We start from the raw sequence: 24866 nt of genomic DNA, 5'->3' as shown, positions 1-24866 counted from the left end.
TTGGATTGAAGAGGATTTACACCTGCTATAAAATTCTTACTAAAAATATTCTAAGTACATAAAAAAACAATATAAGAATCATAAGCTACAGACTGTTACAGCATCAGTGACAGTTTGGGATTGATTGTGTTGTATCTAACCCTTCTTCTGAAGGCGATCTCAAGGTGAAAAAGCAATTGTATTCCCCAACCTGAAAAGGAGAAACATGTGACTACAACCAATAGATTGAACAAACAAAATCATATCAACAAAATAATTCTGGAATGATGGGCCTATATCATGAAAATACAGGAAAAGAACGTGTATATAACTTCCAAGAAATGGGAATTAGTGGGACAAAGAAGAAGAATTTAACAGGAAGCAAGTTTAAAATAATTAAGATGTGTCTATGGGGGAAAAAGGCTTTGAGTGCACAGAACTATATCCCCCCCCCCCCCCCCCCCCCCCCCCCCCCCCCCCCCCCCCAAAAAAAAAAAAAAAAACTCACTGTTACCAAAAGCATGTGAGAAATAAAATTAGAATGTGAAAGATAAAATCCTTAGAAATGCAAACATTCCAATTTTTTGCATGAAATCATGTCATATTACCAGAATTAGAGAGTTGGGCAATGTCAGTTGGTCCTATATGATAAGACACGAAGTGGAAAGATGCTCTTATGCTGGTGGTAGTGCACGCCGGCAAGTCGGGCATTCCATCTTTATATCCATCCACCTTTGTAAACAACCGGAATGGAAAAAATGATCACATGGTGTCACCTATAGAAGATATCAATATTGATTTGAGTCAATATACAGAAAAATAACCTAACTGTACCAACTAATTGCAAGAAAGAAACCCATCAGAATACCATGCAATCATTAGATCGCTGTGTAAGATCGATGGCAGTCATGCAAATCACACAGTCTGTAGAACGACTTGTGTCCTGATCAAACCTTCTATAGTAGCTATATTTCTCAGGCAGAATCTACAAAACCATCATATGCCAAAAGTGAGATTTCCAAATATGCAGTCATGCCAAGTGTTGCTCTAAAAAACATGGCAAGTTTAAAGATACATCTGCTGAGAAATCTAGTTGCAATTTGCACACGGCAAAAACAAAAACAGAAACAAAATCGCTACATAAATATCAAAGGTTTCAAAAAGTGAGATCCTTCTCCATATGAGCTGAAGCCCATTAAACTGAGTGCCAACCAATTCATCATTCTTGTTGAGTTGAACTAATAACCAGGCAAGGAAAGCCCAAGAACATGGGAAGTCCATACAGTTTTTAAACTTCAAATGAAAGAGGGAGAATCACCCATGCACATTTCCCAATAATAAGATTCTGATGGAAACCAAGTAGCAGCTTATAGTTAGTACTCAGGACTAGAGGTAATATAAAAACAACTCGTTGCTTAGCTAAGTTCTACAAGATTCTTCTACCTTGAGAATCGTATCTTTGTGATAAAGTAAATGGACGGTGTGTGGTTTAGAGGATATGGGTGTGCTGTATCTCTGTGCCATCAATTACCAAAAGAGCAAAGAAAAGAATGAAAGATTTTGAGAGAAGAAAAACAGGAAGAGAGTGCCATCCAACCTGACGAGGAATGAACCAACGAGACCCAAAGTAGTGCTGAAGAAGAAGAATCGATGCTTGGAGTCCAATAAATAAAGCCAAACAAATGCACCAACTCTTGTCAGGCTCGATGTGCATGAAGTTGTTAGGGCAGCCAAATATATATAGGGGGATTGCTAGCCGAGTAACAGTCATGCCTAAGATGTAATGAGGATGCAAAGGTTTTCTTGAATCACGAACAACATTGGTGATTATTTGAGGTACCCAAAACGAATAAAAAAGGAGAAGAATAGATCTCAGAAAATTATGAAACTCATACATGACCAGAATGCCTCCCAAAAGGATCCCATCTGCAGATAAATATGACAGTAGATCAAATTAGCCTCACAATTGGATACAAACAATTCTATAAGCCAAGTAAGATAATGAAAATACATGGTTCCAAATGGAAATAAGCAATCATGTACCAAACAATGGAGCACACTGGAAATGATTATCATATGGAGACTTCTAAGATTTAATGCTCCAGCAATGGAACCAAATACTAAAATAGAAATAAATTATATCCTAGCATTACATAAGCAGCATGGGGAACTCGACAGGCTATGTAAAATGAAGTCCTAAAGGTTTATTTAGCCCACAAGTACTGATACTAACATTATCCTAATGTAATTTCAGTCATAGCTGATGCCACCCAATTCATTTTGCTAAGGGTACTAGGGAACCTAGGATTTAAAAAAAGAATTGAACTTGTTTGCCTACCAAAAAAGAAATGCTTCTGATGTGTTAGGAACAAGTTTTAAAACTACCAATTTATGATGGTGGTAAATCATCATGGGCCGCCGCAACAGTTAACTACTCGACTCAGTCTGTCACCTGTTTCAAGCATTGTTCAATGTCTGGCAATAAGCTGGCCTACAAGTGAATTCGATTCAAAGATTACAGAATATTTATTAGAGAAACTTCTTCCACCGTTATCGACAAGCAAACTGGTCCATGGAAAGAGCTCTGCTTCTGAAATTTGAAGGTTGAAACTCGAGGCTTAAGTGACACGAGTAGAGGATGTTTAAGTTTCATTACAATATTTTGCAATATATCCTCAGACATAAGTATAAATAAATATATGTAAAAAAACTAACATATACATAAAAAGAAGTGAGATACTCATGAGTATACATAGGGTGTTTCTGCATGTCTGGGTGTGTAAACACCTCCAATAGATCTTAAAAAAGGGAAATTTTATTGGCAAAAGAATGGGTGGAACTGAAAAGAAAGAAACTAAGTTTGCATCGCACAATACTTACAAAAATGACTATATAGAACTGAAAGCTCACGCCTCATAGTCTCCCAACCTTCTCCATTATTCATAGGCCTACTTGCCTTCCATATAGCAAGAAGATATCTCATCTCAAAAATTGAGAAGACAACAAACTTGAAAAAGGCGGCAGTTGCAAAAGCATTAAATAAGGATTCTGTACACAAGAAAAGCAAATACATCAGGTCAATGATGATAAAATCAAGTGATGAACAAGCTTGAAACACAAAAAGTCATCACACAGGATGCAGGAATAAACATCTATAGAAGCAGCATCACAATTTAGGTATATGGGACGTAAACCAAACAAATTACACACTCCCATATGCAAGTTATAACGACACAAGCACAGGTTTGTGCATTCTACATGGAAATGCAGATATTTGACCCAGATTTTTAAGTGGGATTTTAGCATCATAATGTCAGACAAATTGAATTGCCCACACCCAGATATGGAAAAATTATTTTCCTTCAAATTCAATTTAATCTCCAGTCAGATCGGACCGGTCAGATTGAATGACTTCCAAGCAGCTGATTCACAGAGATAATTGAATTATATCTATAAATATGGTAAAAATTAAAGCATTTTTGTACAAAGTCTTTTTTCACAACTTTTCATAGAGATGATCTAGTAAAGAAAATTCATTGACCAGATGCTAACAGTTCTTTTCTTATGCGGCCAGCATATTGTTGAGCGGAGTACTAAAAAATACTATATGCACTGGTGTACAAATGCTAGTGTGCCATGACCAGCATTTGCGAAACACATGCAACATTTAAGCGTATGAGACACGTTAATGCCACATCTTTCAAGTTCTTAGAAAACAATATGCTCATTTTTAAAGAATATCATTCTAGTTTAGCATTGGATAGTGTTGGATACTATCAGAATTACAGACACAAATCTGCTACATTTTGAATTAGAGTACCAATGGGTCTAAAGGTGCCAGCTAGCTCAGTTCGCAAAGTCTCCAGTATTGTACCAAATAACTAGGATTGAATGCTACTGGGATGGGACTGTTACTGCAGGAAGTGTCTACTCCACTGTGTGGGCCGGACATTGGACCCAAAATAACTTTTTATAAGTATTGGGCACATAAAAATAAATAAAACAAACAAATAAATACTAGGGGATGCTTGGGGAATAAGATGAGATGAGGATTTTGTGAATAGTAGTAAGATGGTTTGTGAATAGTAGTGAGATAATTTGAGTTAATGTTTTATATAGTTTTGGGAAAGAAAAGAGAAAAAATTGAATAAAAAATATTAGTTAAAATTTTGTTAGAATATAATTTTTTAATATAATTTTTATTTTGGGATTTGAAATAGTTGAATTATTTTTTATTTTTTGTTTGAGAGTTTGGGAAAGTTGTAATGATTAGTTTGAAAAAGTTGTAATGATTAGTTTGAAAGTGTTTGTATTTGAATGGTGTTTGGAAAGGAAATGAGATGGGATGGGATGAAATTGATTTCTAAACATCCCCTAAAAGAGCACCTGAGTGGTCATGGTGTCCGTTAAGGTCATCGTTGAGATATTTTTTGTTTTCAAAGTCTTTAGCTCAACTTGTGTACAACAAAACTGATAAAAAAAAAATTGTCAAAAGGCCTTTATATTATCCAGCTAAATGGAATCCCTTAGGAATTTGTCACTGAAATTGGGTCAATTAATAAAATGGATATGTTAGTTTTCCAACCACAATTGTATAATCGTAAAGGAAATTGTTATCATTTGCATCTGCAGTTTTTCAAAAGTGAAATTGTACAAGAAGAAATTAAAATTAAGAGCATAGTAGTGAGCCGTAAAAGTCAACATTCAGCCCCATTTTGTTTCCTCAAAATACATCATATACCAAACTCGACATTGCAGCAGTATTTTTAGCTCACGCTACTTGTGCATTGCCAAAAATATATTTTGGCTCTCTCTCTCTCTCTCTCTCTCTCTCTCTCTCTCTCTCTCTCTCTCTCTCTCTCTCCCCCCCCCCCCCTATTTCGGTGTTCTGGCTGCTTTGGTTAAACTACCCTTACGTTTTTACAATCTGGGATTTGAGAAGAGCAAAAATCTATTCTCAATGAAGACAAATGCACGTGGCTCAGGCTCTAATGCCTGCCATCCCTAAATCTGAGTTCCTCTAACCTTTTTTTCTTTCTTTCTTTTATTTTTATCCTTAAAGAGTAAGTGTAGTCTTTTTATTCACTTAAATTTATGCCTTTTGGTTTGGTCTTGCATTCCCTTCAAATTCTGGATGAAGAAACAGAGGTTTATTTTCTATATTTGGAAAACAAAGATTTGTTTCCTTTTGGGTAATTTCCTTTATCCACTGTATTCCGAATAGTGAATAAGCTTTATTTTGTAGGTTGTTTCAGGTTTTTTATTCGTCTTTTAATTTGGGTTCTACTCTATCTAATTTGTTTAACTTTATTTTTAATTTTATTTTGAATAAATTAACACCCAATTTATGTAAATTTTATTTTTAATGTTGTTTTGGAATATCTGTGATCTTCATTTACCCAAAAATAGAGAAGTGAGAAAATAAATAATAAAGAAAGAATAAAAAAAAAAATTAATGAAGTAAAAAAAAAAAAAAAGATTTAGAAGTTTGATCTTCGATCCTTATGGAAGATGACTACCTAAACTGGAAAAAGTGAATTTAGCTAGCCAAATTTACCAAAGAATGGCTCACAACTAATGCTCTAAGCTGGCACTAGTTATTATCATGCTTACCAACTAGTATTCCAGCTGTCAGATGTAGAAGGCAAAGATAAGCATCCATGATAGCTTGTTGGCCAATCATTAAAATTGAAACTTTGGCGGCACCCTAACAGAGACAGATCAACCATGATTACTTTTGAGAATTCGCAAAGCTGAAGGAACATTGACAAACAGTCTATATGTTAAAAAGCTATGTTTTAAAAGATTACTTACGGATTGAGTGTTTCCATGCTCCATTTGCCGAATTAATAGAAGAACTTGAAGGAAAGAGACCTGATGAAAACTGTTAAGGAGTACACCCATAACAGGCTAATAATATTATGATGAAGCTGGAAGGGTTGTGAAAATAAAGGATACAAAGGTGACCATCAAAGTATAATTCACTGCCTTGTTATAGTAGACCTCAATGTTGACAGAACTAGCATTTATTAGTAAGGGTGAGAAGCAATCCCCATCATCATCCACTGCAGGACTTTCCATTAATCCTTCTACATGATAATGATCGCGATCACCATCTGCAAGAATGTATGGTATATATTAGTAAATCCAATCGGAGTTTTTTTCTTTCCTAAAGAATGTTCTCCAAAAATTTATAGGCATAAATCAGGTCACAAAAGAAGAGGAAGTACAAAAGAAAAACAATTCATATGTCAAGTGACTTCAAGTACCATTTTGGGTAGATGAAACACGTGAGACTTGGGCCGCAATTTCGATATTACAATGCTTATCCATTTCATAAATTGGAGCTGCAGTAATTGAAAAGGAAATTACTACAATACAAAAGCAACATGGACCTAAGGTACAGCATAGGAACAAAATGGGCATAAGTTCAAAGTGAAAGAAGACGAGTACAATGTTTTCTTCTCCATATCTTGTCTCGTGGAGACTCTTGGAACACCTGGGATGAGAAAACTCCAAGCTACACAAAGAAGTTGAAGAAGTATTCTAAACTCATCAACAAATATATTCCAAAAGATGAAAACACCAGTTTTCTGAGCAATGTCACCATCCATAATGCATCTATTTATCAATGAAAAGGCTGCTGATTTCTTTGAGAACATGCAATGAGACCAAGTAAAGATATAGCATAAAAAACCTTGGCCCACTAAGTTTCTCTACATGAAGCCCAATCCTGAAGTCATAAATAACAAAATCGCATATCTTCACGATTCATGTTACCTATTCCTTAATTGAATATTTCAAAGTTCCTACTCTAAGATACTAAATTTGGTATTTTACATTTAGTCTTTTTTTTAAACACAATCAAATTTTACCCACCAAAAAGAAATAATTATATTATTTATGGACACATATCCAATACCATTATGCCGATATCCATATTGCATAGAAATAACGAATGGCAGCTATTTTCTGGAATCTGTATTTTCTAGTCCTGAGTCCAATCCCATACCAATGAAAAAGGCAGGGCAAATAACTTAATAAACCAGATAAAAATATTGATAAATATTTCATGTGAATAAATGAAATATTATATAACATAAAAATCTTTCTATAGGCAGTATACAATCACACATCTGGAATTGAACTTGTGGAGCATGACCTAACCTTCACACCATATTTAAGATTAAACTTAAAACGTAAAAACTGATCAAGCTTATACCGCCCCCTTTTTTTTTTACCAAAACAAGTACATTTCTAAATTCACAAACTTTGGGTGGAGTAACACCTGTATACATCAATCCAACGAACAAGGCAAACAAAAACTGTACAAAAGAATTATTTAAGCCTCACATGTGTTACGGAGATAATTTAGGGATCTGATTTGTCATATTTTAGGAATGTTTTCCTAGATATCTAGATTGTATATAGCAGATAATTAGGTTGTAAATAAGTTGGAAATACTTACCTTGTATAGCATTTAGGCGCTGGAAATCTGGCATTATCTATGTAAACCTCTTCTATATAATGAAAGGAAACCCTATGGAAAGGGCATTTAGACCAATTTGACATGGTACCATAGCCCCTACTCTGATTATCGTTTCTCTGTGGTCTTAATCTTTGAGAGTTTTCTGAGTTGCAGCGATAGGAATTTTTTTTCCCTTCTCTGTTCTCGCACGTTGGTGAGGTTCTGAGATTGTGTTCCCTGAGTGTTTTCTCGCACGTCTGTGGGGTTCCGACTTGTGAGCTCATCACCTTGGTGGTTGTCGGCATTCTTTGGGAATTGCAAGTGCTATCTCTGTGATAGTCGGCACTTTCTGTGGTGGTTGACAGCGTCTGTGGGTGGCTGTGAGGTGGTCGACCGTTTCTGTGGGTGGCTTAGTGGTGGTCGGCAGTTTCTGTGGTGGTGGGCAGCTTCGACTCCTCCTGGCGTGGCTGACGACGACACCTTCTCGTGGGCAAGTATCTGTCGTAAGTCTTGCCGTGCTGTTTGGGTTCGTTGCTGTATCTCTCGTGGGCTTCCTCCTGGAGTATCTCTCAGTTCTGAGGCAGGTATCTCTCGTAGGTTTTAGTTTTTGGGCTTTCTCTGTTTGGACTTGTCGATTATTCTGTTTTTTCTTGCCGTGACTATCTGAAATTTTCTGGTTGGACTTATTGCTATTTTTAAGTGGTTTTCATCACGTCTCTTGACAATATTATTGTTCGATTTATTGGAAAAAAATTTCCTACATGGGCATTTCAATTTAAAATGTTCTTGAAAGGAAAAAAATTATCAAGTCATCTTGATAATTTTGTTTGAGTTCTCACTGATGAAAAGGAATTTGCCTAATGGGAGGTTAAGGATGCTAAGGTGATTTCTTGGCTATTGGGAATGATTGAGCCCCATCTTGTCACTAATCTTCGGTGTTTTACTACGGCTCAAGCTATGTGAGATTACCTGCATCGTATTTATCATCAAGACCACAGTGCTCAGAAATTCCAATTGGAGTTGGAAATTAGCAATTACACTCAAGGTAATTTGACTATTGAGCAATTTTATTATGGTTTATTAACCTTTGGAGCGAGTATTCTGCTATTGCTCATGCTAAGGTTCCCACCGCGGCACTCGCTGCTCTTCAAGCGGTTCATGCTGAGAGTCAACGCGATCCGTTTTTGATGAAGCTTCGACCTGAATTTGAGCCTATCCGAGCCAGTTTATTGAACCGTAATCCGGTTCCGTCCTTGGATATTTGCTTGGGAGATTTATTGCATGAAGAACAACGGTTATCCACTCAGATGGATATGACTTCTGAGAAGGTCTTTTCTGAGACTGTGAATGTAGCCTATGCAGCACAAGGGAGAGGGAGGAACAAGTTGCAGTGTTTCAGTTGCAAGGAGTTTGGTCATATTGCTCGCAACTGTCCGAAAAAAGTTTGTAACTACTGCAAGAAAGAGAGTCATATCATCAAAGAATGTCGGGTGCAGCCTCATAATCGCCAATCCCAAGCCTTTCAAGCTGCTGTTTAGTCCTCATCTTCTTTTGCACCCCCCACTGTAAGCTCTGATTCATCCGTTCTCACACTTGCTATGGTCCAACAGATGATTGTGTCTACTTTTACGGCTTTAGGCTTGCAAGGTACGGATCCTAATTCCACTTCTTCTTGGATTGTTGATCCGGGTGCCTCTAATCATATGACTGGTAGTACGACGGGTCTCCATGGTGTTCGTAAGTATGGAGGCACGCAAACTATTCAGATTGCTGATGGCAGTACACTTCCTATTACTGTTGTTGGTACTTTGGGCTCTTCATTTCGAAATGTTTTTCTCTCCTGGATTATCTACCAATTTGATTTCTGTTAGACAATTGGTGGATAATAACTGTGATGTTCATTTCTCTCGTGGTGGTTGTCTTGTGTAGGATAAGATGTCGGGGATGGTGATCGCGAAGGAGCCTAAGTGGGACGTCTAGTTCCTTTACAGTTTTCTATTCCTAATGTTGTTTCCTTTGCTTATACGGCTACTGCCAATAATAATGAAGTCTGGCATAAGAAATTAGATCATCCTAATTCTGTTGTCTTGACTCATCTTTTGAAACATGGTTTTTTGGGCAATAAAGATTCATTTTCTTTTTCTCATGTATCTTTTGATTGTGCTACTTGTCGTCTTGGTAAAAGTAAAACTTTACCATTTCCTGCGCATGGTAGTCGTGCTTCTAATTGCTTTGAGATTGTACATACTGATGTTTGGGGTGTTAGTCCTGTTATTTCTCATGGTCAGTATCGTTGTTTTGTGACGTTTATCGATGATTATAGTCGATTTACTTGGATCTATTTTCTTCGTTCTAAACCTGACGTGTTTTCTGTTTTTCAAAAATTTGTTGCGCTTGTCGAGACACAGTTCAGTACTTGTATCAAAATCTTACGCTCTGACTCAGGGGGAATACATGTCTCATTCCTTTCATACTTATCTTCAGCAAAAAGGGATTATTTCCCAGCGTTCTTGTCCTTATAGCCCTCAACAAAATGAAGTCGTTGAACGTTAGAATCGTCATCTCTTAGATGTCGTTCGTACCTTGTTGATTGATTCTTCTGTACCTTCTAAGTTCTGGGTAGAAGCTTTATCTACTGCTGTTTATTTGATCAATCGTCTGCCTACTGCCACTCTAAATTATGATTCTCCCTATTTTTGATTATTTGACATATCTCCTAAGTATCAATCCTTTCATACTTTTGGGTATGTTTGTTTTGTTCATCTGCCACCTGTTGATCGTCACAAGCTTGCTGCCCAGTCTGTCACATGTGCTTTTATGGGATATAGCCCTACTCAGAAAGGATTTGTTTATTATGATGCTCATGCAAACAAATTCCGGATCTCCCGGAATGTGATTTTCTTTGAAAATCAATATTTCTTTCAGTCTCAGGTTATTTTTAATCCTCCTATTACTCTTCTACCCGCTTTTGATGATGTGCCTTCTTCTATTGAGTAATTTAAACCAGGTGTAGTGTATCATAGACATCCTCCTTCAACACCTCTTCCAGACACTGATCTGTCATCTGATTCTGCGATTCCAATACCTCGGTGCTCCACCCGGGTTACACATCCACCAAATAGGTATGGTTTTTCTCATACCTCGCTTACTGCCACTCTCGACACTATTTTTGTTTCTCACTCTTATACTTAGGTAGCCACCCAAACATGTTGGCAGAAGGCCATGCAAGAAGAAATCCAAGCTCTTCAAGACAATCACACTTGGGATCTTGTAACTTGTTCCTCTGGTGTCAAACTTATTGGTTGTAAATGGGTGTACTCAGTCAAGTTTCGATCTGATGGCTCATAGGACAGATATAAGGCCCATCTCGTAGCTCTTAAGAACCGGCAGGAGTATGGTATTGATTATGAAGAGACATTTGCATCTGTTGCCAAAATGACAACTGCACGGACTATCTTGGCACTTGTTGCGTCGCAGGGGTGGTCTCTCCGGCATATGGACGTGAATAATGCTTTTCCACATAGGAATTTGAAGGAAGAAATCTATGTCTCCGCCTCCCGACATGTTTGCTACACCTTCTTCAGAGGTTTATCGGCTACGCCGATCTTTATATGGACTGAAATACGCTCCGCGTGCATGGTTTGATAAATTTCGCTCTACTCTGCTTGCTTTTCACTTTACTCAGAGTCAATTTGATTCCTCTCTGTTTCTTCGCAAGACTTCTGCAGGAATTGTATTACTTCTAGTATATGTTGACGACATCGTGATTACTGGCTCTGATATTGAGTTAATTAAGCAATTACAACAGCATCTCAAGGCCTCTTTTCACATGAAAGATCTCGGTCCCCTGCAGTACTTTCTTGGCCTTGAGGTGCAGATTTCTTCGATTGGTACATTGTTACACCAGCACAAATACACGCAAGAAGTGATTTCATTGGCTAGTCTCCAATCGGGTAATTATGTTCTTACTCCCTTGGAGGAAAATCTTAAAGTTCGTCAAGAGGACGTCGAGCTTCTATCAGATCCATCCTTGTATCAGTAACTCGTTGGGAGTTTGAACTACTTGACGATTACTCGTCCTGATATTTCTTTTGTTGTGCAGCAGGTCAGTCAATTTATGCAGGCCCCTCGACACCTTCACTTAGCCGTTGTCCACCGCATTATCCGATATCTGAGGGGTACCTCTACACGCGGGTTGTTCTTTCTTAAGGAATCTTCCTTACAGTTGGTGGGGTATAGTGACGCTGATTGGGCCAGATGTGCTGATACTCGTCGCTCTATTTCTGGCTGGTGCATGTTTTTAGGCAATGCACTCATTTCTTGGAAGAGTAAGAAGCAAGACAGAGTTTCCAAGTCTTCCACTAAGTCTGAGTATCGAGCTATGTCTTCCGCATGCTCTGAGATCACATGGCTTCGTGGGTTATTGGGTGAACTTGGTTTTACTCAACTTCATTCCACTGCTCTTCATGCTGATAATACCAGTGCTATTCAGATCGCCGCTAATCCTGTCTTCCATGAGCGTACGAAACATATCGAAGTCGATTGTCATTCCATACGTGAATCATTTGATAGACATGTGATTACTCTTCCTCACATTTCTACCGAACATCAAACTGTAGACATATTCACTAAAACTCTTTCTTGGCACCGACCTCAGTTCTTGGTCGACAAATTGATGCTTCTTGATCCACCAGCATCAATTTGAGGAGGGATGTTACAGAGATAATTTAGGGATTTGATTTGTCATATTTTAGGAATGTTTTCCTTGATATCTAGATTGTATATAGCAGATAATTAGATTGTAAATAAGTTGGAAATACTTACCTTGTATAGCATTTAGGCGCTGGAAATCTAGCATTATCTATGTAAACCTCTTATATATAATGAAAGGAAACCCTATGGAAAGGGCATTCAGACCAATTTGATAATATGCACAACACACTCTATCCAAGGTCAGAAGCCCTTTAACTACCACTGGTAAACTTCACTTATCGTGATATGCTTTAGAAATTCTCCTTGCACCATCTTTAGAAAAGAAATCAGCAACAGCATTGACTTCCCTATAAACATGCTCAGTTGCGATATCAAACCCAAACAAATTTGCTATCAGCTGCCAGGTGGGAAGGAGATCCCAATATTACCAGTTAGCCAGGCCATAATCACTTTTGCGTCAGTTTCAACATCCAACTGAACAACATTCAGACTTCTACAAAGATTCAATCCTTCTAACAGTGCCCAAAACTCAGCTGCATCATTAACACCATGGCCATAAGACTGAAAAACCTGCCAAAAACTACCATCCCAGCTACAAATAATCGCCCCACCCACTATTACCTGGATTTCCAAGCTACCATTGACATTCAGCTTATTTCTTCCAAATGATGGTTTAAGCCACCTGAGAACCACAGTTCCCAGCCTTATATTTCACAGAAGGTAGCCTAAACTGGTGTATCAATTCTGTATCAGCATTTTTCCTTCCTAATACTTGACAAATTTGACAAGACCCCTGCTAGCATGAGTTTAATCTTCCAAATAATCTGAGATGCAGATCTTCTGATTTTCAGATTATTTGGAAGATAATACTGTCCAATCAAACTCTTCTCAAAAATAAAATTAGATGAATTTAAAACCATGTGATTAACTGACTCTACAACCACCCTCTAATAAAAATTTTAAGCCATGCCAGTTACAGTGGGATATGATTCACCACCACGACGTGCATAATAAATACAATAAAAAAGTCAACTTTAAATCTAGAATCATTATTCATTTCAAAACCATACCAGAGTTTGGTGAGAAGCCTTACCAAATGATATGGATTGGATAAAAGATAATCATCTTCCTGACTCAGCTCTCCCTCTTTTCCACTGCAATATCGTAGCATATGAAAGTAAGAAACAATTCAAAGTTATTAATAACATTGAAAATAGAAACTAAACACAATCCACCAAGGGAAAAATAAATTATGACAGTAGAATAACATGCAAATTGATACTGTTAACAAAGGAGTTAAATATTTTAAATTAAGTTAATCCTACAAACTGCTTATAATTTCATTATGTTCCAAAATCTTCCCAAAAAAGAATATAAACAAATACATTTTATTTATCAAAAAGGATATAATCCAGGTATACTGGGAGCATGCAAGATATGCACCCAAGAAAAAAAAATTCTAGTGACTAGAATTAGAAAAACAAGATTGGACAATGGATGCAATTTCTGAATTTTTCAGTCAGCTGTATTCTATGAGTTTTGGTAATGTTGCTGCGGATAAGATGATTTGGATTCAGTCTGGGAATGGAAAATTCTCTGTTTGATTTTTGTACAAGGCTATGATGGGTCAGAATTCAACCCTTTCCCTGGGAAGGGTATCTGCAGGAGTAAGGAGCTTCTCAAGGTTGCTTTCTTTGTTTGGACAGCTTCTCTTACCTAAACCACACCTCATCAAATACGAAAAGAAATCCCAATTGACATGATCATATGCTTTTTTTATATCTAACTTACGATCGAATTCTGGATTCAAGGCATCCATCCACTGGGAATACTGAATCCAATATTTGCCTCCCCCTGACAAAAGTGTTTTGAGACTTGGGAACATATCTTCTCCAACCAGCATGGTGGGCCTTACTGTTGGGCCTCAGCCAGTGGGAAACAAGCCTTCTGAGAGGCACGGGACCCAACCAGTTTGGAGAATCCAAAAGGGGGTGAGCCTCAACTCCCGATCGGAGGGAGCCGCGCAGACTCGCCGAGGAGATGTCCGACAGCACATCGACCAATCAAGGAACCATCGTCGGGGCCCTAGAGGGCACCGATGATGATAGTGGAGCTAGATGGGGATCTGGTCCTTTCTCCACCACAATGTGTCATATCTATGGTGGATCCTAGCCAGACAATGCCGACAAACAGTAAAGAGGTCATATCTCCTCCGACAGTGGCTCTACAGCAGCTTGAGGTCATTCCTTCTCCAGCGGAGGCTCTGCTGTAGCTGGAACAGCATACCGAGACACGGGAAGAAGGGGAATTTTGTGGGTATGCTTAGTCTGATGCTCTCTCCCTCTTTGGCAGTGATGAGGATGTGGATGAAGAAGCTCATTCCTTTCGACAAAGGGAGGTTCATTGGGGAGGACAGAAACCTATTTGGCGAGGAGGAGAGGGGGGACGCCAGCATTTTTGCAAAGGGTTTCCAGTGATGGGGAGCCCACTCCTCTGAATCGTATATTACCAGATGAATCCAGTGTGTCAGATAGGGTGCTCCACAAGGTAAAGGAAATTCAATTTTGTGGGAATGGAGTGTGTGGGTTTTAAAGAACAATTTATAGCCTTTCTTACTGCCATTGAAGTGGGTCACCCATAGTCCAAGAAATTTGGATCTAAGAAACAGCGGGAGCTTAAGCGACTCTGAATTATGAGGGCAGCTCCAACCGCGTTAGATCCAAAGGGAAGGGGTTGGTATCTCCTTTATGAAGCCGAAAATTGTGTCTTAGAATGTTCACAGGTTGAATGAGGCAAATAAGCGACTTCGTATAAAAAATTTGCTTCGGAAATGGAGGGCGGACATAGTACGTTTACAAGAAACCAAGCTGAAATTGGTTTCTAGGAAAATAGTGCGAAGTGTTTAGAGTTATACTTATGCAGATTGGGTTTACCATGCATCAAATGGGGCTTCGGGTAGCATTTTAGTGATGTGGGATAAAAGAGTCGTGGAGAAAATGAAGGATTTTGTGGGGGGAGTATTCAGTGGCTTTCTCCTTTAAGAGTGTGGAAGATAACTTTTTGTGGCCTTTTGCAGGTTTATATGGGCCGAATGTAGACAATGATCGAAGACTTTTATGGGAGGAACTTGCTAGGTTACATAACTGGTGGAATCTTCCCTGGTGCATAGGTGGGGACTTCAATATCATTAGATTCCCCAGTGAAAGATCTGGAGATAACAAGATGCGCCCAACAATGATAAATTTTTTAGATTGTATTTTTTACTTGAACTTGTTGGATATTTCTCTCATGGGAGGCTCTTTTACTTGGTCAAATAATCAGACATGGTCCCGGCTGGATAGATTTTTAATCTCACCAGAGTGGGAAGTGCATTACCCGGAGGTGTGTCAAAAGAGGTTGCCTCGTCTTTGCTCAAATAATTTTTCCATCTTGTTGGATTGTAGTGGTATCCAAGGTGGTCGCTGCTATTTTAAGTTTGAGAACATGTGGCTTAAAAGGGAAGGCTTTGTGGAAAGGGTTAGGCAATGGTGGTCATCGTATTAATTTCAAGGTACCCCGTCCTACATTCTAGCCAGCAAAATGAAAGCTTTGAAGAATGATCTTAAGCTTTGGAATTCTCTATCATTTGGAGACATAGGGGAGCAAAAGAAAACCTTGATGGAGGTGCTTCAGCAGTTTGATAGAGTACTTGAGAATAGAGCCCTCACTCTTGAAGAAGTATTGCGGAAGACAGAGTTAGCCTCAGAGTTGGAGCGAGTATTATCTCTTGAGGAGATTTCATGGCGTCAAAAGTCAAGAGCATTGTGGTTGAAAGAGGAGGACCGAAGCACAAAGTTTTTCCATAGAGTAGCTAACTCTCATAGAAGACATAATACCATTGAGATGCTGAACATCAATGGTACAGAGTGCAGGGAGGCCCTAGTGATTCGAGATCATGTGGTGGATTTCTTTGAACAGCTGCTTACAGAACAAGAGGGGTGGAGGCCAAAACTTGATTGTCTTGGTTTTGACTCTATTGAGCCACATACTGCGTCTTGGTTGGAGCATCCGTTTGAGGAAATGAAGGTATATGATGTAGTAAGACACATGGTTAAAGACAAAGCACCAAGTCCATATGGCTTCTCTTTAGGCTTTTTCCAGACATGCTGGGAGGTAGTAAAAGTGGACATCATGAATGTGTTCCAGGAATTGTTCTTGGCTGGAAAGTTCAAGAAAAGCTTAAATGCTACATTTATTACACTGATCCCGAAGAAGATTGGAACATCGAAGGTTAAGGATTTTAGCCCCATTAGCCTCGTTAATGGGGTATACAAAATTATCTCCAAGGTGCTCGCGAACAGATTAGGCGAGCTGCTAGCCTGCTGGGTAAGATAATTATGAAGCCACAAAATGCGTTTGTTCAGGGTCGCCAAATCCTTGATTCAATCCTTATAGCAAATGAAGGCTTGGATAGCAGATTAAAGTTTGGCTCCACAGGATTATTTGCAAATTAGACATGGAGAAGGCATACGATCATGTAAACTAGGAATTCCTTCATTATTTGCTGGAGAGATGTGGTTTCGGGGAGAGATGGCAAACGTGGATAAATTGGTGCATCGTAACGGCAAAGTTCTCAGTCTTGATTAATGGCAGCCCCATTGGTTTTTTCAATAGTTCTCATGACTTAAGGTAAGGAGACTCGTTGTCCCCACTTCTATTTGTGATTATCATGGAGGCCTTTAGTAGGATGATTTTGGCGGTGGTTACAAATGGGTTTGTGGCTGGTTTCTCGGTTGGTGACCCCAATCCGGGCATTATTACTTTGTCTCATTTACCTTTTTTTTATGTCAGGGAACCTCTCCAAGGCAGGGCCCTTCGGACCCACACCTGCAGAGTAAACCTCGGTCCCGTGTACCGCACCCTCGGAAGTTTCCTTACACGGAACTAGTTAAATCGTTGGTTTTTCACCAGGAAGTGTGGCCCCTAGAGATTGTTTAAACCCAAGGAAATTTGAACCTTAGACCTGGGGGAGCATACCCCCAGGTCCAAGGCCTTTACCACTTGAGCCAACCCCTAGGGATTTTGTCTTATTTACTTTTTGCTGATGATACACTGTTATTCTGTGAGGCAGATCAAAACCAGTTGAAGGCAGTGAAGGCACTTTTACTATGCTTTGAAACAGCGTCAGGCTTGAAAGTGAACTTCAATAAATCAGAGTTAGTGCCAATGGGGAATGTCAGCAATACTCAGCAGTTAGCTAGCATGCTTGGGTGTAAGGCAGCCCCTCTCCCCATGACTTATTTGGGATTGCCTTTAGGACCTGCCTCGCATACTTCATCCATTTGGGATACAGGCATCGAGAAGATAGGAAGAAAATTGGCAGGGTGGAAGAGATTGTACTTGTCAAAGGGTGGACGGTTAACTTTTATTAAGAGTACCCTTTCTAATTTACCTACATATTTCTTGTCTTTGTTCCCTATTCCAGCTAGTGTGGTGGCTCGGATTGAAAAACTTTACGTGATCTCTTATGGAGCGAGTTGGGGTATGAATTCAAATTCCACCTAGTCAGTTGGGACAAGGTGTGCAGGCCGATCTCGTCAGGCGGGTTGGGTATAAAAAATTTAAGAACATTCAATCAAGCCCTACTCAGGAAGTGGTTATGGAGATATAACATGGAACCAGTAGCCCTATGGAAATTGGTGGTCGATTGTAAATATGGAAGCTTGTGGGGTGGTTGGTGTACCAGAGAGGTAAATGGGACTTATGGAGTGGGGGTTTGGATGCACATCAGGCGTGAGTGGGGGGTGTTTAATTGCCATTCTAAATTAGTGTTAGGCGAGGGTTCCCAGATAAAGTTTTGGAGGGACATATGGTGCGGGGATGAGGCCTTAAAGGATTCTTTCCCAGCTATATTCCAAGTGGCATGTGATCAAGAAGCTTCAGTAGCGAACCTCATGCTTCAATCAGGGGACCAAGTTCAGTGGAATGTCACGTTTAGTAGAGCAGCACAAGATTGGGAAGTAGACAGCTTTGAGGCTTTCTCCAACCTATTATATTCTGTGGTGCCGAATGGACAAGAAGTTGATAGGCTATGGTGGACATTGGCGGGTAAGAGTGCCTTCTCGATTTGCTCCTTCTACAAGTCCCTTACACTTTTACCAAACAGTGGAAAATTTGGAGGAATAACGCGCCTCCTAAAGCAGTCTTCTTTACTTGGATAGCAGTCATGGGGAAGATTTTGACAACCGATGACCTGAGGAAGTGCAAGGTCGTCATCCTAGACCGGTGTTGCATGTGTAAGCAATCCGGAGAGACATTAGAGCATCTCTTGTTGCAGTGTGAGACATCTAGAGCCTTGTGGACTGAAGTGTTTAGCCGGGTGGAGTTATCATATGTAATGCCAGCAACAGTGGTTGAGCTACTGGCTAGCTGGACTCTCCTGAGAGGTGTCCCACAAATTAAGGAGGTGTGGAAGATGATCATGATCTGCATCATGTGGTGCATATGGCAAGAACATAATGATTAGACTTTCGAAAATAAGGAGCGGTCACCAGAGGAACTTCGAGCTTTATTTTTCCGTATTTTATATCTATGGGCCATAGCTTTAGATTTTAATGGCCTGAATTTTCATGATTTTCTTGTTTCCTCTACTTCGACCTAGATAGGTCTTATTTCTTGTATATCATCTTGTGTACTTGGGTTATACCTATCTCTATTAATAATATCATTTACTTATAAAAAAAAAAAAAAATTAAAAGGACCTGTTTTAAATATAACTCTCCAATTTCAATTTTTTATGGCTGACGTGGCTGGCAAGCCTGCCACATCAGAGGTGTGTCTTGGGGATTGCAAGTAATCTTTGTATGTAATCTAACATTTATAGGGAATTTCTATTTGTATTATTAGCAAAGTCTTCAGACTTCAAATTGTGCATTTATATGGAGAAAATCAATTTTTCATTCTCCAGATTTTTACAAATTGGTTGTGCTTTTCCATTTAACTATTATTATCAGATTATGCTCATCAACCCACACCTCAAACTGATTGTTAGACATGACCATACACAATTTTCAAACCAATGGTAAATGTAAGCAAGTGCAGTCACGTAAACTTGTGTGAAAACTAAGTTGGTGGGAGAATATAAAAGAAGAGTATTTTAGTACATATTTAGAACCAACAGGAAAATATTTAAATATTGAAATATTAAAAGGTGAAGAATAAATGTATAATATAGAATAAGAAAAAGTGTACACATGAAACAAAGAAGTATGGACAACATTGTAAAACTAATGAGATTACCTGTTAGCTACCATTCGAAGTTGTCTAAAAGGCCATATATATACACCTTCCACCCTGATTTGAGCACCACCAACATTGTGTTTGTTGTCAAAGACATCATGGAAAATAATAACCCCCTATACCAGCACCATGAATAGGAATAGAAGTAAACAATTTATCACAATACAAAAAGTAAACAGCAATGCATTTATAATTAAACCCAAGAAATATGGCTAGTTTTACCTTTCTAACTCACTTACCTGAACATAATGTACACCAGTTATTTTTGTTGGTGTACTCACTAATTCAATGATTGAACTGCCAGTTGATTTCCTGAATTCTGGAAACCTGGAAGTGCTGTTTGTGGAATCTAGAAACTTCCAAGTCCCTGCAAATCAGATGCCAAGATTGTTGGTAAACAGATCAAGATATAAGTACCAACCGTTTGGATATACTCAAAAAAGATGGATGCTTAGGCTCACACTATACTCAACAGATGATATGGTCCTTTGTTAATATTTCACACTTAGAAAATGACAAGGGAATTTAGTCGGTGGTAGATCTTTTTTATTTTATTTTGATAAGTAACAGTAGAAGTAATTTCTTTCTAGTATAGTAGTGGGAAACTCCACCTGAAAGAATCTGCACATGCAGACTACATGCCAATCAATCACAAGCATCACCATACTTCCTGATATCAGGAGTCCTCAAATATTTCTTTGTCAAGGTAAAGATTATAATAGCATAGTGTCTCATGTGGACCACATAGCAGGAGATAAACAGGTGAAATATTAAAGGGGTTAACATTCCTATTGATATGGTCAAGTTTTTGCATTTGAGATTGCTCTTGGATGACAATTGATGACTATAGACCATGTTCTTTGTTTGAGCTTTTTGATTCTTTACACTTTTCAACTGCATATTAAAGGTTTCTTGCAGTACAAGCCTGTGTACTCCACTTATCCCTCTCTTTTTATTTCCATCAACTTATATGGAAATTTGGAAAAAAACTATTTATCAATCTTACCAAAAACTTCAAGTGGCTCAACCCAAACTAATATGGAGATATGAATTTGCATTCTCCTTTCGTTTTCTCACAGGAGATTGAATTTATTTCTTAAAGCTAATCATAAATTTATTGGTAATATCAATAGGCATAGCCCAAGAACATGGGCCATATACAAGAGAAACTCCTAATTAGAATTTGGAGCTGATACAAGGAAGTCATGTAGACTTAGTCCATTAAAATCTGTAGCAATTTATAACAAACAAGTGGGAAAGAAATGAACAATGGTTACACAACTATCAAGATTTATATCTATGATACTGAGCAAACCAATAGGTTGTTGATAAGATTATAAAATAATTAATGATAAATCCTAAAGAATGCATGTGATCAACTGCAACCATGCCTCCAAAGTTTTCTTTTTGCTCCATGCTAGCTGTCAATCATACTAAATATGACTACCTCCATTTGGACTGGGGTTGCACCATAAACCATAGGCATATTTTCATTTTTTATTTTTATTTTTGTTAGTCAGGAGCAGGAGGGGTTTGATATGCATAGTTAGTTATGCATTGGAGAAAACAGACCATTAAAGCATATTTCCTCTCAATGATTTAAGTAGTGAGCATAATTTTTTCTATAAGTAACAAGACTTCATTGTAAGGCACAATCCAAGCATGAGGTATACAAGATATACACCTATCTAGAAGGAGAAAAAAAACAAGAAAATTATGAAAATTAAGGACCATTAAAGTCTATTGAAGACGTCCAAAGGAAGAGAGTGTTGAAAATGAGAGTTTTGAGCTCCTCTAGCATCTGCTCACCGTCCAAAGAAAGCAGTGAGCACAAATTTACATGTCAAATGATCCTAATTTTTTAATTAAATCATGATAAAAAGATAGAAAGTAGTCATTTTGACATATAAGATAATTGTGAGCTCAAGTTAATGTCTAAACAAGAGATTATTTGGCAAAATCAGGAGAATGTGCTCTTGAATACAAGCAGACAAACAACATAACCACTGAAAAGTGAAAGGAATAAAACCTCACTAAGATAGGACAGATTGGGAAATCTATGTGCAGTTAGGGTGGACTTCAGGATAGGAAAAGCTATGATCTTGGAGTTAGTTATGGTAAGGAGAAGGCATTACAGCTTTTATATTGATTTAGGGTTTGAAAATGCAAGACATTCTTGCAAAGAAGGCTTTGAAAAGTGAACAACCTGAATGCAGGAATTTACCAGAAACAACTTGGTTGAGGGGTTTAGGAAACTTAGTGTGGTGTATTTGGAGGAAAAGGAATAATAAAAATTTTGAAGACCATGAGCAGACAATGGAAGAGCTTAAGACCTTCTTCAATACTTTGTTTCTTTGGGCATCTGTATAGATTCTCACGGGCTGATGCGTCATGATTTCCTTGTATATTTTTCTGTTTCTAATTAAGTGTTTCTCTTGTATACATCCTATGGACTTGGGCTAAGCCATTGCGCTATTCAAGAAGTCCATTACCTATCAAAATGTCCTCCAATCCCAATGAGCAAACGCTTATTAGTTTTAGCCAAAAACAATCCCTTCACAATGCACTCATCAATCACCAAGCATCTCATCTCATCTTATCTCATCTCACTCTAAGCATCAGTCTCGTCTCAAAGCCTAAGCATATAGTTCCATTTGTCACATTCCAAGTATACCACTAGGCTAATAAAAAATATTAAAATCAAAGCAAATAGGCAATCAACAAATAACTAAAAACATCGATACTCATAATCAGATTTTCAGAGACATATTCTACATTTGCCGATTCCAAAATACATAAATGTGCACTCCATTCCCAACTTCTCTATTACTTTTCGTCACCATCATTGTATGTTTCACTCCAAAACTCTCAGTCTAATGGCAGTCAAGTAAGAAACACCAAGCAAAGAAGTGAGAGATGGAAGTCAAAATGTTCAGGCCGAAGCCAGGTTTTGAGTCATTGAATGCTTCAAAGTGTGGACATATTGGTTTTTAATTTCATATTCATCATTCTTTGTGAAAAATTCCTTTTGTTGTTTGGGTGCATCGGCTGTATACTCCCAATGTACTTGGATTTTTTTTATAAGTAAGAAGATATTTTATTAATATTTATAATATTGAATAGACATAGCCCAAGTACACAAGAGAATACACCAGTGTACTTGGTTAGCACCCTCATAGCTTTTCATTAATAATTTTGTTAACTTACCTATAAAAAAAATTAACTTACCCATACAAGAGAATGACTACAATGAAGAGATGATCGATAAAGAACTTAAATTACAAACCTTTATAAGTTCCTGTTATGTTCCATTCAGAAAATGAACCCAACTCGCTCTCATCTTTTCTGATAAATAGCCACTGCAAAAAAGCAATACCAATCAGAAGCAAAAGCTATTACATCCATTCAGAATTTGATGCAACATTTTAGCAACGGAATAGAAAGCGGGGGCCCACCTCCTTTAAAATAAGATTGGATATGTCCAAAACAGCATCTAATGAGCTAATATCTTAAAAACACTTTTAGGTTGATTAACAACTGAATAAATATTCAGTTATTCTTTGCTAACGCAGGCGCTGCATATTGGACAACAGGTAAATTGGAGATTGTTGTATTTTGATGTATTTTTGCCAATCTCCCACACCAACTGTCACTAACAATAGACTCCAACTGTGGGTTCTCCCTCACGTCCAAACTTTCACATTTCTGGCTACTAACTGTAGAAGGAGGCTACTTATCAAAAACAAAAACTGTAGAAGGAGGCTCTATTTTTACTTCCCATGACAGTTCTTATTGCACACTAACAACTTCTTTGAGTTTTATGCTATTCATGTCGCAGAAAATGTTGTTCTTTGTATCATGTACTCCATTTGCTCGCTCAAAAGAACATAAACCTCCACCACAACGATCATAACGACAAATGGAATAAGAAAAGCTTTTGGAACACATCAACATCAGTGGAAGATTGCACCCCTTTGCGCTTTAAACAAAATTTACCTTACTATATCTATAATATCCCCATCCCTTAAAAGCCTATCGATCTAGCTCTTAAAATATCACTCGACTCTAAGTTCTTGCAGAACACAGTACAATCCTCCCTAATGTACAATATAGCAGATGTAACATTGTCAAACCATTACTTAACCAATCAAAGTTACATCTTTCACATTCGAATTTACAATCTTTTCCTACACTTCTAGCGCAGGCACCATTAAAAACATCAAACGGTACCACAATTAAAGCATAAGTGAAAATGATCAAACAGCGACACAGCTAACGCATAAATGAAAATGAAATTTCCAAAACCAACCTCATTCTAGCGCAGGCACCATTGAAAACATCAAACGGTACCACAATTAAAGCATAAGTGAAAATGATCAAACAGCGACACAGCTAACGCATAAATGAAAATGAAATTTCCAAAACCAACCTCATTCTAGCGCAGGCACCATTGAAAACATCAAACGGTACCACAATTAAAGCATAAGAGAAAATGATCAAACAGTGACACAGCTAACGCATAAATGAAAATGAAATTTCCAATACCAACCTCATCGCCCCAAGACCGAGCTCTCTCCCTCAATGGTCTCAGACCCGTCACCGGCCGAGAAAGCACAAAGCCAATCCACAATCCAAATACAATCCGAAACACAAACCCTAATCCCCTCCTCTCAAACAACCAAAAGCTTGAATTACGGCCAATACCCATATCCAGACTTAAGCCCAATAACCAAAATTCAACTCCAATTCCTTAGCAACACAGCTTTTTGTTGAGATGGATGATAAAAAATCCGAGAAAACGATCCGAAACCCATTACAGCATAGAGCTTAAGAAAGACTGGGGCTTGCTTCAAACGAGGTCAAACACAAGAACTACCTGCCCAATATATCAGATACAGAAAACGAAAGCTTAACAACTAATAGACCACAACCAAAACCCACAATTTTCTTAAGCAAGAAAGGCTTCCTTCACCACCAAAACACTGCAAAAATAAATATATTCCCAGTATTTATACAAGATACACAGTAACACAGACAAATACACCGCTAATAAATATGCGCTGGATTTGGGAGTTAAACGAAAAGGGTTTTGTTAGTTATGGGATTACTGTCTGTGAAGCTGATCAGTGTGCAGGGTGTGGACGTGCGGTCGTTGACATGTCTCTTGCTGATCTTGGGGAGGGTGGGTGGGTGGGTGGGTGTAGGTATGCGAGTGTTCTGAGTTTGGTAAATGCAGCTCAGAGAAGAGAGGAGTGTTTTGGGGGACGGGGTTCCGATTCTACGCGCTGGAGAGAGAGGTAGTGCCACGAGCCAATGGGTGGGGGGGGGGGGAGAGAGTTTTCGTCGTCAACGAAAGGTGTATGATTGGGACCTGTGGGTGGTGGCGACCGGGGACGCTACATTTGGTACGTATGTTTCTAAATTCTAG

General features: G+C 38.4%; 1 protein-coding gene and 1 long non-coding RNA gene across 2 annotated transcripts; one reads left to right on the top strand and one right to left on the bottom strand.

Annotated features, from left to right (window-relative positions):
• Positions 1 to 24866, bottom strand: LOC121249116 (transmembrane E3 ubiquitin-protein ligase FLY1-like). The gene is made up of 16 exons (XM_041147788.1): positions 24547 to 24866; positions 23988 to 24314; positions 22725 to 22797; positions 19678 to 19805; positions 19439 to 19554; positions 13254 to 13314; positions 6433 to 6499; positions 6249 to 6326; positions 5938 to 6095; positions 5794 to 5853; positions 5593 to 5686; positions 2860 to 3027; positions 1577 to 1905; positions 848 to 964; positions 588 to 755; positions 1 to 190 (listed from the first exon to the last, which is right to left on the bottom strand). The coding sequence occupies exons 2-15, from the start codon at positions 24144 to 24146 to the stop codon at positions 654 to 656; spliced, it is 1710 nt and encodes a 569-aa protein (XP_041003722.1). The 5' UTR covers positions 24147 to 24314; positions 24547 to 24866; the 3' UTR covers positions 1 to 190; positions 588 to 653.
• On the top strand, positions 7342 to 9426 carry LOC121249118. Its single transcript, XR_005937594.1, has 4 exons — positions 7342 to 7801; positions 7833 to 8031; positions 8321 to 9094; positions 9377 to 9426. It is a non-coding gene; the product is annotated as an uncharacterized LOC121249118 (long non-coding RNA).

The sequence above is a fragment of the Juglans microcarpa x Juglans regia genome, chromosome 2D, assembly GCF_004785595.1.
Source record: "Juglans microcarpa x Juglans regia isolate MS1-56 chromosome 2D, Jm3101_v1.0, whole genome shotgun sequence".
In the NCBI taxonomy this organism is placed as follows: Eukaryota; Viridiplantae; Streptophyta; class Magnoliopsida; order Fagales; family Juglandaceae; genus Juglans; species Juglans microcarpa x Juglans regia.
The sequence above is the reverse complement of the archived record's forward strand: the minus strand, read 5'-3'. Positions and strand labels throughout refer to the sequence as shown.